This window comes from Sceloporus occidentalis, unplaced genomic scaffold, assembly GCF_023333645.1.
Source record: "Sceloporus occidentalis isolate IW3139 unplaced genomic scaffold, rSceOcc1.0.p SCAF_75, whole genome shotgun sequence".
NCBI lineage: Eukaryota > Metazoa > Chordata > Lepidosauria > Squamata > Phrynosomatidae > Sceloporus > Sceloporus occidentalis.
Window position 1 is genome coordinate 2,071,892 of NW_028317055.1, and position 17,981 is coordinate 2,089,872.

The 17,981-nt window shown below is 40.9% G+C and overlaps 1 protein-coding gene across 9 annotated transcripts in view; it reads left to right on the forward strand.

Annotated features, from left to right (window-relative positions):
* The window catches only part of LOC149285889 (teneurin-2-like), a 771,075-nt gene that overhangs the window by 140,785 nt on the left and 612,309 nt on the right, over positions 1-17,981 (forward strand). The window contains exon 5 of one of the 9 annotated variants that reach the window (XM_089494756.1): positions 15,695-15,712. The exons of the other annotated variants lie outside the window; for them this stretch is intronic. Coding sequence (XP_089350882.1) covers positions 15,695-15,712 — 18 coding nt within the window. The remainder of the gene's footprint in view (positions 1-15,694; positions 15,713-17,981) is intronic. 9 annotated transcript variants of the gene reach the window in all.

Consider the following 17,981-nt stretch of genomic DNA (forward strand, 5'->3'; position numbering starts at 1 on the left):
CTATATTTAAACAAGCAACACAGGGACGATGCCTCCTATGCTCCCCCTGCCAGTACTATCCTGTTCATCTCAAACTTTTTACTGTTTCCATTGGATTACAAATCCTCAGAACTGACTTTTGTTTACTAAATAGAGATAAAAGATGTTAATAAAGTGATATAGAGTTTGGTATTCGTCTTGTGTTCCCTTTGTATATTAAGTGATTCCTGAGTTAAAGACAGAACAATATGACAATATGACAACCTGTTTTTAAGTTTCTGCTCAAAAAAAATGTCTAGGAGACAAGAAGATTTTTCTTCAGCACCTCAAACGAGAAACCACAATATGTTCTCTTTTAGATTGAAAAAGTCTTTTGTTCATGAATTTTCTTTTAACAGTATCCTGCCAGTCCAATGTTGCAATGATTTATCTTGGGAAAGGTACTCAGCCACAGGTGTGTCTGCTTGATCATTTAGGAATTCTTTTGTTTTGTTCATCTGAAGACTGAGTCATGGTTTTAGTCACTGATGTAGCATTTATCTCTTGTGAAGTATGAAGTGTTCTTGACACCTGAAAAAGGGCTAGATTCATGGATACCACATTTTTCTCAGTTGAATGACAGTTGATGCTGAGCACAGTTTTAAATATCAGGTTTCAAGAATATTTGGCACTTCGGGGTTTTTTAAGAGTCTAAAAAATGAAGAGTAGGTGGGACTGTTTTGTCATATTATAGCCTTAGTTCCGCTCACATTAGCACTGGCATTAAATTACTATTAGGCAATTAATAGAAAGTCTGGCTCTAGGGTTCCTGAGTTTCTTTGAAGGAGAAAGAAATCCGTTACATGTTTCATACTTTAAGATGGGCATTAAAATGGCGTATATTAAAGTTGTAGGAATTTTAAACTCACCAAATCAAGCTAAAACAAGGCAGTTTTGTTTTGTATTGGATACAGATGTGTGCTGATGCCTAGTATAATAAAAAGGAAACTATTTATTTTTTAGATCTTAAATAATCATGTTATGTTATCTTTACCAATCATCCATGCTACAATAAATTAACTATTTTGCCTCTTGCTGCATCATGAGATCCTTTTGGCCCCTATAGAAAAACCCAAATGTTTTGGAAAAACCAATGAATCTGCATAAATCCATCACTCTATCAATGAAAGGGGGTGTTCATATATGAAAAATAACCCTTTTATGTGTCACATTAAAATTATAGTGCCAAATTTGAAAACTTTACTTGAAAAAAAATGTTTTAACTGTGTGGACAGGCAGGGGTTAACAGGTTTGAGGATACAAAGATGAGACTTTCAACCAATGGATGACAACATGCATATGGTTTATTAAACAGACACATGCATAATTTCCAGATAAAAGAGAAATGAATATGTCTAGGTCCCTTCCTGCAAAACTATACGCTGCTTTACAATGAGGGCTGCACGGCTAAACACCCGGCACCTGACACTTATCCATGGCAAAGACTCACCATTGCTGTAAGGGTCCCACCTTTATGATATTTGTATAGTACCGTATTTGCTCGATTATAAGATGAGGGTTTTTTTCAGAGCAAATGCTCTGAAAAATACCCCTCGTCTTATAATCGAGACCGTCTTATAATCAGACCTCAAATAGCGCTGCAGGGGACCCGGATCCTCCTGTCTGGTAACCTCCGCTGCTGCCGGTACTTCCACCGGGTGTCTATCACCGAGCGCTTACCTTCCCCGGCTGCCTGAGGAGAATTCCCTGCAACGCTGCAGTGAATCCTCCTCTCTGGCAGCCAGGGAATGTCTGCGCTACTACTGGCAGTTTCACATGACCTTCCGGCGCCCACCCGCTGTTCCCACTAGACACCAGGGAGTCAGAAGCACTGGTAAGTAGGGGGGAGTGCTAAATGGGGGGACAAGGCATTTCTGTAGGCAGAGTGCCCCATGATATGCCTTTTAACCCACTTAATGCCACTCTACCTCCAGAAATGCCTTATACCCCCTATATGCCACTCTGCCTCCAGAATGCCTTTTGACCCTCTATATTCCACTCTGCGTCCTGAAATGCCTTATAAGGCATTTCTGGAGGCAGGGTGGCAAATGGGGGGTTAAAAGGCATATCATGGGGCACAGTGGCATATAGATGGTTAAAAGGCATATCATGGGGCACAGTGGCATATAGGGGTATAAGGCATTTCTGGATGCAGAGTGGCATATAGGAGGGTATAAGGCATATCAGGGAGGCAGAGTGGAATATAGGGGGGTATAAGACATATCTGGGGCAGATGTGGATAACTGGGGGGCAGGTTGGCAAATAAAAGGAAATAAAAACAAAAAAAAAAATCTCAATCATAGCTTTTATTACATATGAAAAAATAGTTTACATGAATTAATATTTACTAGTAAAACGTTTTTCCTATAGGGTTGTCTTATATTGAGGCTTTTTCTTTTTTCCTAAATTAATATTCGGATTTTGGGGGGTCGTCTTATAATCAGGGTTGTCTTATAATCAAGCAAATACGGTAATACAAAATTGTCTATATACTTATCAGTCTACATGCTCATGAATCTATTAATTAATATACAAAGGTCTAAATGCTTATTATGTTACAAATTTATACGCATACTAGGTGTTATCTAAATCAGGAGAAGTAAATAAATATATTTTGTCGTAGTTTTCCTTAGCTACTCTAGTTCTGTGCCCACTCAATGTAAAACTCAAAAAAAAAAAGGCCCTGCGTTCTGAAACAAAAAATATATAGTAGATGTGTGGGTGCAGTACAGTGGAAAGAGATAAATAGTTGAACACACGCCCGTCTTTGTGGGTCAGAACAGCCCTGGTCATGAAGAGTTAAAAACATAATTAGCAGAAATATGTACAATGTTCAATATGTTAATTGTTTTATGGGATCATCCAATGTATATGTGATTTTTTTCCCAGAGTTTTGCTCTTTCTTGTGTTCTAATATTGCTCATTAATATTCTGACTTCAAGATCCCTGCAATACTGAAGCTTTAATAGAATATTTATCACTAAAGTGGATTAATTAAACGTCAGTTTCTCCCATCATTTGTGTTGTGAACCTTTACTAACCCTAGTACATGTCATATAAGTATGTGATTATATCATTATATTAATTGTTGTGCGTGTTATAATAGTGATAATAGTAGTGATAATATTTTAGAACTAAAAAGTCCAAAATTTTAAATTAGCAGCTTTTTTCTTCTGTATCTTAGCTTGTGACTACCATGTCTATAATACATTGCTGCTGGCTAAAACCACACTTTCCAAAGTTACTAAATAAACATATTAAGCAGCTTACTGACACAAAAGAAAATGACAAGTATCTGGAGAGTTATGTCTTTATGCAGACGTGTAGTATTTCCTAATACACTTTAATGCAATTAGCCATCTTCCTATTTCATTTTCACCTCCATGAGGGCAGCTATAAAAACAAGATGGTAGCAGTAAAGCTCCGAATCAGGGCAATTGTCCCCTCCCCCAGCCAATCCTAGCTGCACTTGCAGGAGCACAGCAAGGTCAGCAATAAAGAAAGGCTCCATTTTTTTGTGTGTGAGAGTGAGTGTATATATGTGTGTTAGAGTGAGTGTGTATGTGTAAATGTTTGTTAGTGTGAGGGGAATGTGTTAGTTACTGAGGATGGGGGCAAGGATTTGAGAGTACTACTCATCCTGCCACCGTGGCTAGAAGGTGCCAGCCCTCTCCTGGTCCAAAATAAAGTGAATCTCATTTTCATAATATTACTTTTTTTTATGTGAAAAACAGTAAAATTAAAGATGATATGGTCTTTGATCTTCAGCATCTTAAATCTAGAAGTGAATTGTATTCTTGAAACGGGACCTTGTGAGACACAAAATAGGTTACCTGGTGTCACAAAATGTGTGGATGTTTCTTTTGAATGATTATTAACTCAGTTTGAAACCCAAGACAGTTTTGCAACGACCTTGAGTAAGTCACTTCCTCCCTGTGCTTGAGGAATAGCGCACCTTTATTAAAAAGTGTTTGAAGCAAGTAATTTGTTTTTGAAGAATTCTGGTATGTTCCCCGCAATTCCAAACATCTTAGATTCCGTAGTCATAGTTAAAAAGGAAAGAATGTGTTTTATATTTGTATAAAAAGCCAACCTTAGATAATATATAGACATGTATTCTGTGTGACATGGTTGTGATGAGAATTATAGGATACTGTACAAATTAAGTATGGCAAAGGGGCAAAAATTATGAAAACAACATTTTTAAGGCAGCAAAAGTACTCTTGACACAAGGCGACATGTTGAAGATCCAAGTGCTGGAGGTCACAGCTGCCCACAATAACACTTCTGCATGTGACCATCACAGTCACTCCAGCAACACACACCACACATTGGGAGGGCTTCTGGATAGGTAGTAGGGATGGTTATACTGCCATCCTTTATGCTCACGTAGTGTGCGGCCGGGCATATCCTGCTGCTGGCCCCATGCCCGGTGTGCCAGATGGCCAGTCCAGGCTTGCTTACTTATTAGTGTCAACACAATGAGTATTTATATCACCTACCAACTTTTTTAATAAATACTCTTTGGGAAGTCATTTTAAATGACTTCTAGGTAAGAAGCCTTTATTTAGGCTATAAAGTAGCCTACTTTTTATTTTTCCTCACTTGCAACATTACTAGATAGCTTTTTCAGTAGATATATATACAGTTGCTTGGCACTCAAGCTATTATTCTGATAAATCAGAGCACACGCAGGAGACAGAAATACAACACAAAGCAGATTCAGCACAGTAAAGAGTTTGAAATTCATTCTGTTCTGTGGAACTGCGGAATATGTTGGTTATCGGAAGCTTTTTATTTAAACTGAAAGGACTTTTTAATATACATCCACAGTAACTCACACCATAATATCCTCGACCACAATATATTCCTTTTCCCTTATAGACATTTTAGATTTAACAAGGTTATGCTGTACGTTTGGATTTATTTGTAAATGTGACACCATCTGTGGTCTTGTCCCATTTAACTAATTGCAAATGTGAAGCAACCATGATTTTTGCAATCATCCCTAACTTCGATCATGAAAACCATAAGTGGGATATCTTGAAATTTATATGAGATCTGATTAGAATTTCTTTTTGTTCCATTGCTAACATTGCTATAAATAACCGTGAACTTCATATTCATGAACAGAATCAATCCACAAATTTGCATATTTTTAAGGACTGGTGCTTGGAGATGAATTATGACTTTTGCATGTTAGCGAACAAAATGAGAGTTCAGTTTCATGCAAAGGTTTAATGATGAAAGGAGCCCTTTTACTAGTGAAATAAACATTTTCAGATAAATGTTACAAAAGCTAAACATTCATTTAACAACCTAACTGACTGACCGAGACAAAATGTCTCTTCTGAGTTACAAGAGTACATGAAAATGGTTACAGCCAACCATCACAATGCATGCTTGACTATAGCGATTTATATTTATTTTGGCTTACATATGCTGACCACATTAACATTAAAGGAGCTTGACCACCAGATGGCAAAGTATAAAGGTTTCATTTCAATAATTGGTTCTTCACTTTATTATGTAACTTGCCAATATGTAAGGCTCACCTGAAAAAAAATTAAACCATGTTTAGCATCCACACATTCTCTCCCTCCACCCTCTCTCAAAACTGAGGAAGAAAAATGCCAACAGATTTTTTCACTGTGACAAAGCAAACCTGCCATATATAAAAGTAGAAAAAATAAGATACATAACATGATGATGGGTGTTCTGCTCCCCATTTTTTAAAAGTTGATCATGTCCAGAATAAAACTGGAATTTAGTTATTACCAGATCCGAACTCCTTTAACCCCTTCATGACAAAGCCCGTACATCTAGCATTGGAGACAAAGCCCGTACATGTACAGGCTGCCGTTTAATAGCTGCAATGCCGCGATCGAAAACTTTTTTTTTTATGAGCAAGTCCTACAATTAACACTATAAACTTGACGCATGGAAAGAGTTAAAATATTGGCATTTTAAATGCCTATGGGGTTCCTAGTTTTAAAAAATGTATGATTTGATGGGGTAAATCAAATTGTCCAGCTTTAAAGATTACCCAAATATGGGGAGTTGTTTGACAGTGACATATACAAGGAGCTGTAAATTCACACCTGAAGTACAATGTGTTTGAAAAAAATACAAAAACAATTACTACCATAAAGTTTTAAATAGGCTGATGGTAGAATTAGTACATTGAAAGGGTTGAAATACCCTGGGGTGTCTAGTTTTCAAAAATATATGGTTTGATGGGGTAAATTGCATTGGCCAGCTTCAAAGATACCCGAAATAGCACATACGGCAGAATGACCAGATTTGGGAAAAAATAGCAAAACGCTATTTGAAATTATTGCCCAATAACTTGTAGAAAAAAGCAAATAAAAATTGGGCATTTCTAAACTCAAATAGTAGAATCTATATAGCAAGATTTTTCATTAGTTTTTGCAGATGAGTAAAAGCTTTTTTAAATAAAAGTGAGAAAAAGTCGTTTTTAACAAAAATTAGATTATATGATAAAAATAATGGTATCTAAAGAAAGCCCTGGTTGTGCTGAAAAAAAATATATAATGTGTGTGGGTGCACAAAATGAGAAAGAAGAAATTAGAGCTAAACAGCAACACTGAAAAATGTTAAAAGAGCTATTGTCCCAAAGTATACTACAAAAAAGAAAGTCTTGTCATTAAGGGGTTAAAATGAAATGGTGTATAGATGGAGTATTTTGCAAGATGCAAAATAATCTTTTATTATTTTGTATTTAATGATTGACATAATTTTATTGTGATTGTGTTAATAAAGTATTTTAAAAAGTGAACCCCCCCTCTCCCTCTGCCTTACATGAAAGTAATAGTGGTTGGGTACCTTACATGTTTCAAGGGTCAGCATTGTGAGGGAGTATATATATTTTTATTTTTTTTTAAAACAATTTATTCAAAGAGGATAATGCACAGATGACGTACATAAAAGAGATATAAAGGGCAAACTGAAATACAGTGTACAAATACAATAAGAATGTATCAGCATCACAAAAGGCCCAAAAGGGTCAAAACATCAGGACGGAATGCTTGGCAGACCCATGTGTAAGAAAATACATATAAAGAAGGAACCAACAGGAAGGATACATAATACAGGCAGGTCTGACAGTAGCCATTTATGAACGACGTCCGTAGAGAAGGCTTGGTCGGTAAACAAGACAAGCAAAAATATAATGAACATGTAGTAACCTAACCCCATCACAACTCCTGAAGCACCCCCCCAACCATAGCCTGAGAAGGACGAAACCCTGGAATGGGGCAGATCCCCCTCAGCGCCTGAAGACAGAACCAACCAGTGGAATGAAAGGAATTATAAAGGGACAATTTGACAGAGTCATCTAGGACCGCAATAAGGGAGGTCCATTTTCGGAAGAAGAATTTAGCTTTAACTTCCCTATGCATAGCGGCCTCTAACCAGTCTAGTCGAAAAATACTATGCAATCGGGAAAGAACCATGTCAAGAAGAGGCGGGGAGGACTGCATCCATTGGGTCAGAATGACCTTTTTACCAACCGCTGATACAATAAGCAGAATAGCTTTTTCTGCAGCAGAAAAGGGACGAGTATCGGAAGGCGGCAAAATACCAAAAAGAGCCCACTCCACTGTCAGGGGAAGGGGTAAACCCAAAACAGTAGTAACATATTGGTGAACGGCTTTCCAAAAGGTGGTAATAGAGGAACAAGCCCAGAGGTTATGATAGAGATTGGCATCAGGCTCTGCACACTTAAAACAATTAGAGCTATCACCCAACCGGGCCGCAACATAAAGTTTCGGAGTCATATAGGCTCTGTGGAGAATTTTCAAAAACATTTCACTATATGAGCGGGACACCAAGAGCTTAGAGTTGAACACCGTGGCGTCAACCAAGGTATCCAGGTCTATCTCCGGGAGGTCCTTCTTCCAAGCAGGCAGGCCCTGTCTAAGGGACCCCCATGTAATAATAGGGCGAATTTGCCCATAGAGAAAGGACATGGTGAGAGAACTGGTAGGAGTACGTAGGGTCACATTATCAAGAGGATTATTGTGGTCTTTGGGCGATAGCATAGCAAGAGTACTCACAACAAAACTGCGAAACTGCAAATAATGTAGCGGGTGAACAGAGACTGAGGAAAATTTCACACGGAACTGCTGCCAGGTAAGAACACACGAGGTAGTAGGGGAAAGAAAATCAGTCACAAGGCGTCCCCCAACACACTCCAGTCTCCAGAAAACAGGAGCAGATTTGCCATGCTGGAATCTGGGATTACGGACCATGGTCACATAGGGAGAGTGCAAGAATCCCAAACCCAAGCGCTTCCGCACCTGGGACCAAGCCCTAGACGTGTGATACAGCAGCGGATTTAAGCGTAAGTCACGCGGCCACAGATGGGTAGGCATTTGTAGGAGGGACGGCAAACGGATATTAGGAGAAAGCCGGGATTCCAGCCCAGTAGAGGCAAAACGGTGCCTGTCTAAAATCCAGTCAACCGCATATCTGTAATTAGCCGCTAAATTATAATCAGGCAGGTGAGGGATATTCAAGCCACCATTGTTAGTAGGTTGTTGTAATTTGACCAGTGCAATCCGAGATCGCTTACCGCCCCACAGAAAACGCTGGAGAGAGCGATGGTGGGCATGTACATCAGCCCGCCGCAGCGTAATCGGGAGCATATGAATAGGGTAGAGAAGTTTAGGGAACGCAGCCATTTTATACAAGTGGCATCGTCCCGTGAAGGAAAGGGGAAATTTGGCCCACGATTTAAACAGTTCGTCCACTTGTTGGAAAAGAGGACGAAAATTTCGCTTATACAGTTGGGAAAGAGAAGATGGGATCACAAGACCCAGGTACTTGATAGCCGAGGTGGCAGTCCAGCGGAAAGGAAAACGATCGCCCCAGCCATTCCTGGCCTGAGGGAAAATTGGGAGGGCTTCTGTTTTGGTTGCATTAATCAAAAACCCCGAAGCCCTATGAAACAGCGCAAAAAGGTCCATAAGAGGAGGGATGGACTGCTGAGGATCAGAAAGAAACAAAAGCAGATCGTCGGCAAAAGCAACCACCTTCAAGTCAGCGCCACCCACAGGGATGCCCTTTAGTTGGTTAGAGCAAAGAATCAGACGAAGCAGCGGCTCAATGGCTAAATTAAATAGCAACGGGGAAAGGGGGCAGCCCTGACGTGTACCCCTTCCCAACGGGAAGCGTGGTGAGTTAAGCCCATTAATGAGGAGTTGGGTGAGAGGAGAGCTATATAGAGACTGAAACAAGTGAGTAAAACGGATGCCAAAATGATGGAATTTGAAAAAGGACGTTAAATAATGCCACGAAATACGATCAAACGCCTTGTCAGCATCACAACTAATGACAATGGCAGACTTGTTTTTGGTCAACTTAGTGGAGACAATGGCCGAGATCAGACTGCGAACATTTTGGGTAGAATGCCTCCCACGAAGGAAGCCCGTCTGGGATGGTCCGATCAACCGAGCTAAAATGGGCTGGAGGCGAGAAGCCATTATAGCAGTCAAAATTTTAAAATCCTGATTGAGGAGAGAAATCGGGCGATAAGAAGACAACAGCTCGGGGTCGCGATTGGGCTTAGCAATAAGGACCGTCCTAGAAAGATTAAAGTCTCGCGGGGGAGGTTCACCTGCAAGTAGACGGTTATATAAGTCCTGGAGATGAGGCAACAGATGGGGTGATAACATTTTGTAGTACTCCGCACTGAGGCCGTCAGGCCCCGGCGTCTTATGAGTTGGCAGGGACTTAATAATGGACCTAATTTCTTGTAGAGAAATAGGTGCTTCTAGGTGATCCCTATCCTGTTGGGTGAGCTTAGGGATTTGAGCCCGGCTGAAAGTGTCAATCATTGCATCAAAAGCAACAGGTTCCTCGGTATAAAAGCTGCTAAAATAGTCAACAAATAGTTGGGAAATCCTGGTAGGGGACGAGGTACGAGTTTGATCACGATCCCTCAAACGGGTAATAAATTGTTTCTTATATTTAGAGCGAGTGACTAAATTAGCCAGGAGTTTCCCCGCCCTGTTGCCCCAACGGAAATATGTATTGCGCATATAGGCACAGGAGATCTGCGCCCTCTCAGTGGCCCAAGCATCATATAACGCTTTAGTCTCCCTATAAACCTTCGCAGTTTCAGCAGATTGGGACAGGACATGGTTAGAGTATGCCCGAGACAGATCACGACCCAAGTGCAGGAGCCGCTCAGCAGTCTCCCGCCTACGTCTTGACACATAGCTAATAATATGTCCGCGCAACACAGGTTTAGATGCCTCCCAAAATAGGTTCATATCATCCGTATGAGCGAGATTATCATCAACATAATTAAGCCACTCCCGTTCCAAAAAGGAGCGGAAGTCGTCGGAGTGAAAGAGATTAGAGGGGAATCTCCAATTGTAGGAGAACGATCGAGGGGCAGCAAGCCGAAGATCTAGCCCTATTGGCGCGTGGTCGGAAATAGCTATAGGGAAAATGTGGACAGCCTTGATCCTATATAGCAAAGGCTCCGGGAGAAAGAAATAATCTAGTCTAGAAAAGGAGTCGTGGGGATGTGAGTAAAATGTAAAATGCCTGTCCACCGGGTAAACATGTCTCCAGGTATCTACGAGATGGAAATGGTCTAACAGGGGTGTGGAAAGGAGTTGCGTGGGGCGAGAATCTGAGCGGGAAGTGTCCAGGCCAGGGTCAGCGGTAAGATTAAAGTCACCCCCCAGAATAATATTAACAGCAGACAGTTCTGACAATACAGCATATACTCGAGCCAGGAAGGAATACTGGCCTGAGTTTGGGGCATAGAGGTTGACCAGAGTAAAGGTGTCAGCCCCCAATCGTATTTTCAGAATCGTATACCTGCCCTCAGGGTCATACCTTTCCGCTTCCACAGAGAACGGCAACCGAGTCGTGAGAATAATAGAGGTACCCCTGGATTTTTTAGAAAAAAACGTAGAGTAACAACCAGCAATCCAAGGGGCGGTAAGTTTATTAGTGAGCGGATCACACCAATGAGTTTCCTGTAGATAAATTATATCAGGATGGAGTTGGTGGAGACGGGTGAGAATTTTTTTACGTTTAACAGGAGAGTTGAGACCCTCCACATTCCAGGAGATAAGTCTAAAAGAGTCGACAGTATGCACCCCATCTGCGGAAGCGTGTAAGGCAGAAGAAGCAGAAGCCATCAGCCTAGACCCTTACGGGGAAGCAGGATTCCAGTAAAGTAAACAGTAAACAGTAGTCCCAGGGAGTCCCAGCGAGCCCCCATCGAGACAGACTTATCAATGCGAAAATATAATCGACAAACAGGTTGCCCTAAGAATGAACAAGACCTCTCAATTTTTTTCCCCGATTTAACCCACCCCATGATGCGAGAACAAACGCACCAAAAAACCCAAACAAAACAAAAAACCCTAAAACAATAGTACCGAAAACATAACAGATTCCAAGAAACATATGGAATGCAGCAGGCATTACTTGGAAGTAACCGAGGCAGAAGGAGGAGAACGAAGAGAAGGAGAAGAGGCAAGAGGCGAGGACCCGGTGCCCCTGTGTGAGGCTTGCAGGTGAGTCGGTAAAGCCAGGTCATCAGCCATGAAGCGCTTAGCATCTTCCGGGGAATCGAAGAGAAAGGACGTACCAGCATGATGTATTCTCAATTTCGCTGGGTACAATAAGGCAAACTTTATCTTCTTGGAATACAATTCCGTGCAAACCGAGGAAAACTGCCTTCTCTTCGCGGCAACAGCCGCAGAGAAGTCTTGAAAAAGCAAGATCCGATGTCCTTGGTAACGAAGATCCCGCACTTTACGGTAAGCCTCAAAAAGCCTGTGTTTGTCCTGGAAATTCAGAACCCGAAAGATAAGTGCGCGAGGTCGAGCTTGGGAGCTCTTAACGTCAGGCCCGATCCGATGCACCCTTTCCACAAGCACTTTATCATAGGGAGAGGGAAGACCTAATTCTTTCGGCAGCCAATTACTGACAATGTCCATCAGGGAGGAGGCCTTCTCAGTTTCCGGGAGACCCAGCAGTCTGATATTGTTACGCCTGCTACGATTTTCCAAATCTTCCAGGCGGTCCTGCAATTGAAGGATAGCAGCCGCTTGATCTTGCACAGTAGCCGTCAAAGATGTGCGGTCGTCCTCCAGGTCAGAAACGCGTGACTCCAATTCGCAAATTCGTTGACTCTGTGAAGTAAGCTCGGCCAACGTACTATCTATGGAAGCAGTCAGTTTGTCGAGTTTCACATCTAAGAGGGGAGAAATCAGATTGACAATATCTTGAGCCGTAAGCGGAGGTGGAGGCGTGCAATCGTCAGGGGATGCCGCAAGTGTAGCCTGCTGCGGAGAGTGAGGAGCAGGAGCAGATCTGGAGGTTCCATGTGTCTTGTCCCGTGCCTTCCCTTGCCTGGTAGACGATGTCGGATCCATGTAGCGTTCCATGGGGCCCAGAAGGCACCGGGCACCCCTCGTTATGAAAAAGGGGAGAAAGACGAGAGGGGAGAGAAGAAGAAAGAAAGAAGAGAGACGGAGAGGGTAAGAAAGAGCAAGGTACCAAGAACAGCTGCCAAGGTGGAAAGCAAACTGTAAATCAAGTGGTAGGAGATACACCACAACAGCCGCAAAGTAAGCAAAATACAAGCAGAACGGTATATAGTGCAATATATGGTGCAGTGCAAACAGAGACGGTGAACCACGCACTGAAGAATTAAACACAGCGTATAACCTATTACAGTTCAGGGCAGTGATAAACAGCAGAAAGCAAACTGCAATGGTGTATGAAGTCCAAAGGGCCGGTTAAATAAGTCCAGCAGCAGGAAGGAAACCTTTAGTCCCAAGTCCCAGTCCCCCCACCCAACCTATCTAGAGCCCACCCCACACCCCTACCTAGCTAGTAGCACAGGATAACAAAACAAAAGAAAAGGAAAAAAAAAAAGAAATAAAAAAAAAAAAATAATAATAATAATAATAAAAAATAAAACAACCCACCCAGAACCCAGGCCAACCACCCAGCCTAACTAGAACCCACCCTACACCCCTAACTATCTAATGCCACAGAGAAAAATAAACACAGAAAGGCCTAATAGCCACTTAGAGTCCAAAGCCTACCCCAGCAATCGCGCCAGGTATGAGGAGCAGGTGGGAGAGGAGATCAGGAACAGCCGGGCACACGCTGGAATAAAGGTGATCACTCCCTGGTGGCAGCAGCAGGGATGCGGAGAAGAGGGCGAGGACCAGCAATCGGATCCACCGCTATGGAGCAGGTAAGTGCCTCGAAGACGCAGCCCCATCCGCGACACCTCCGGCAATGCAGCAGCCAGGCCGGAACGAAGCAAGTGCGTCGCTGGTAGGGCAGAGCAGCATCGAACCTCAGCAGCACCGGGGAGGGAAAGGGCCGATGAAGGAGGCAGGTAGGGGCCCCGAGTGGGGAAGGCAAGCGAGGTCTTGTGGCGTCGGGCCTAAAGCCCCAGACTAGGCCTTGACTCCCGGGCCGCAACCACGTTGCGGTTTAAACAATGTCCCCGCGACCGAGGAAACAAAATAACGGCAGGCCAACAAAGGTGAGCAGCCCACCAGGCACCCTGAAGGGATGATTTGGCGCAGCAGGATCAAAATACCCGCGGATGGGAGCAGATAAAAGCTTAGGTGGCGGAGCGCAGCTAAAAAGCGGCCATCTGTCAACGATACATTTTTATTGAATATTTTCGGGAGTATATATTTTAAGAGGCTTGGAAAGAAGTGGGGTTAGATTGTCTAGCCTCTTTGATGCTGGAGCACAAAATGTATATGTGTATATGTAACCTCTTCAATGCTGTAGGGCAGTATTTATTATTTTTATGTTTTACATAGCAACATCATATTTTGCAGCCCTGTACATACACTTACATACACTAGTTTACTAAAACATGGTCCTAACATGGTACCTCCCTATTTTGTTCAGCCGAAAATTCGGGGCATTTTTGATTCAGGAATAAAATTTGTTGCCACATTCACTCGATCAAAGTTTCACTCTCATTCAGTCTCTCAAGCTCTCCAAATGTTTCCCTACCTTCTATGGCGACCACTTCTGCTTCTGCTGACTACTTCTCCCTTCTCTTCTCTTTTCTCTACTGTCTAATCTTCAGTCTTCAATTCTTAATCTAATATCTTCTTTCTTCACCCGCATCTCCACAGGCATAACTCGACAACTTCTGCCAAAATGGCAGCGCTGCTTCCCTAATTGGGAAAGAGGATGTCACCGAAAGCACCAACTGAGGGCAATATGGCGGGGCTCGCAGTGACTTCCTCTCCCCCGATTGGAGGATTCACGTCGGTTTATGGGTTATGTCCTCGGAGATGGGGATCAAGAAAGAAGATAGCAGATTAAGGGTTGAAGATAAAATAGAGAAGAGAAGGGAGAAGATACGGAAGAAGTGGAAGTGGTTGTCAAAAGCGGAAGTGGTCGGCAGAGAAGGTAGGAAATCATTCAGAGAGCATGAGAGAGTGAATAAGAGTGTGAGGAAATGAGTGTGAGTGAATGTGAGTGTATGTGGACCCACAGATTTCAAATGAAAATTAGAAGCTTTTTGCTTAGTTTTCTTCTAATTTGTGGGAAGTCTGGCCTCATTTTCAGGGCTTCGTATGAATTGCCAAATTTACCAAAAAAAATTTACATTTCCAATTTGTACCAATCTGAATACATAGTAACATGGTTCATAAGGCTGAAAAAAGACCAAAGTCCATCAAGTTCAACCTATATACATATTGTGTCCCTACTGTGTTGATCCAGATGAAGGCAAAAAACCCTTATGAAGCAGATGCCAATTGCCCCATACCAGGGGGAAAATTCCTTCCCGACTCCAGAATAAATCCCTGGATCAACATTCTGTCCCTATTAATCTAATATCCATAACTTGTAATATTATTGCTTTCAAGAAACACGTCCAGGCTCCTTTTGAACTCTTTTATTGAGTTTACCATTACCACTTCCTCTGGCAGAGAGTTCCATAATCTCACCGCTCTTACTGTAAAGAACCCCCGTCTGTGCTGGTGTAGAAAACTTCTTTCCTCCAGCCGTAGAGAATGTCCCCTTGTTATAGATACAGTCCTGGGTATAAATAGGTCCTGGGAGTGATCTCTGTACTGCCCCCTTATATATTTCTACATAGTTATTAAATCTCCCCTAAGCCGTTTTTTTTCCAAACTAAATAACCCTAATTCTGATAATCTTTCTGGATACTGTAGTCCTCCCATTCCCCTTATTACTCTGGTTGCCCGTCTTTGAACCCTCTCCAGCTCCACTATATCTTTCTTGTACACTGGTGCCCAGTACTGTACACAGTATTGCATGTGTGGTCTGACTAGTGACTTGTACAGTGGTAGAATTATTTCCTTGTCGTGGGCATCTATGCCCCTTTTAATGCACCCCATGATTTTATTTGCCTTAGCAGCAGCTGCTTGACACTGGTAAATTTACTGTTAACTAAAACTTCTAAGTCCTTTTCCATGTCAGTCGTCCCCATTGTTTTCCCATTTAATACATATTCCCAGCCTGGATTTTTCTTCCCCATGTGCATAACCTTAAATTTATCTGTGTTGAACCTCATCTGCCACATCCCAGCCCAAGCCTCCAACCTATGCATATCCATTTGTAATCGTGCACTGTCCTCTATTGTATTAACCATATATATATAGCTAAGTACCATTAAAGACCGTGAGTGCTGGCTTTATTACCATTTGATTATGGTTATTTTGCTAACAGTCAAGCACCAGGCACCATTTTTAAACTAGGGAGACTAGTATTTATCACCATATTCATGTTTTGGTAGGAGTGCAGGGCTATTTGTTATTTATCTAATTGATAATTCTTTATGAAAAAGAACGCTTGTTCAAACAAAATTAAATAAAACCTACATTACGGTATACATGTCCTTACAATGATGGAAAAATTTAATATTCACAGCACTTCAGACATTTCTTAAACATTTCACTTCCAAAATCCTCATCAGCATAATATTAATAAGATTTAATATAATAACTTTAGTAGTTTTCCTGAAATACAGAAAAATAGCTGATGTAAAAATACAGAAATTAAGTTTGATTAACTAGAATATTGTGTTTATGAAAGAGATATGATGACACGGAAGTGCTGCATGATTTAACACTGCTAAATAATTTGTAGAACAAGTAGCAATTCTTATTACCATTATCTCACATCCTTTTTGAATTTCAAAAGCTCTCTACTGGGCATTTTCATTTAGGGCTGAGACTGCATGAACTGTCAGAAGGCTAACTTTTAATCACTGACAGTTACGAGTTTACAACCTGAGAGCTATGACTTCTAGTCAGTAATTAGAAGAGAGCTTGTGTTCTTCCATGGTTAATGCGTGCAATTAGATTTCTTCTGCCAGCTTTTCATTGCCAATATCTTCAACCTCCCACCAATACACTGTAGGATACAAGGTTTTGTCTCTTTTCATAATAATGGGATGGCTTTATTTAAATAAAAGTACCGTAACCATTTTTTCTGTTCAAATAAGGTCTGCAATGCATAAATTAGAATTTTTATTTAATTAAAAAGATACAGTATATAATATTATAGACTTTATTTGCGTGAATGTGCGTTCATTTTTCTGCTTCCGTGTGAATATGTTTTGAAAAATCTCACTGTTGGAATGATGGACTTTAAATTGTTTGGCAATGGCATTATATCCCTTCCCAGATTGATGGGCAGCAACAATTGCTTCCTAAAAATCATTGCTGATGTCATTCCTCACGTGAATGCTCCAGACCAGCAAACTACGTAAACGTTTTATAGTGGTGGTCACACTGTTGATCAATTAATCAAGGACATATGATTAGCAGCACCTGTCTGCTACTTAGCATCCTAATTCTTATGGAAGCAGTAAGGGCGTACTTAGTTTTTCCACACATGGCTTCTCCATTTTGGCTTTATTTTTGTTGAATAAATCATGACTCTGTGCAGTATGTTTTAGCCCTGCTAAGGGACAGATTATTGTTGTTGTTATGTCCTAATACGGAAAAAACATAGAATTCCGAGAGGGTGTACTTTCTTTTTCACACACCTGTATATACCCCATATATACATATATACATAAATATTATCTATACACTGGATGCATTTTTAATACTCACATTGCGTGTGTTATACATATATACAGAATGACACACTCACATCTCTCTCTCTCTCAAAATTTACTTTGTAAAACAGAAGATTTTTGTTTTTCGGGGTTCTTTTGTCATCACTGTCATAATTGCAACCATAAACTGCTACAAAAAGCTGGTTGGAGTTGTAAGTAGGCTTGTACATCTATAAAAATGCCCATGTGTGTTTGTCTCAATAGACTTTTGTCTATTAGCACTAAGGCCTTTGAACTCTTATCTTAACTTGTTACTCCTGCACAACTGCCACATTTATCTTGCTTTCTGGCTAATTTTAGAATGAATATTCCATATATTCCAAAAGGACCGATACAATCATTTCAGCCATATGTGAAGGCACTTTTGTAATATCAAAAATGTTTTTTTCGAATATAAAAAATATCACAAAAAGTTAAGTCTTCATTAATAGCTGAGAAAGAAATGCTAGTTTTCATGACACTAAGGTCCCTTTTTCAGTTGTAGTTAGTACTATGCCGGCAGAAGGAGCCTTTGTGTCCTGCGCAGTATGTACTACTCTTTTACTCTACTTTTGTGATTTCTTTATTAGAAAAGTACCTTGATATCTTTAATCATCTGACAAGGAAACACTATATCTGTGTAATTTATATTCATCCTGCCAATTCACTTTGTATAAGAAAGGGTTTTAAGAAATATTTGATATTTTTATAAAATCGGAAGCTATGCAAGATAGAAAATAGCTGCCAGTTTGTTGTCACATTAATATTCAGCTTTAGTATTCCTTTAAATATATTGCATTGTTAAGTCACACTATTGTTATTTTGTAATACTTGTGTTTAACATAGA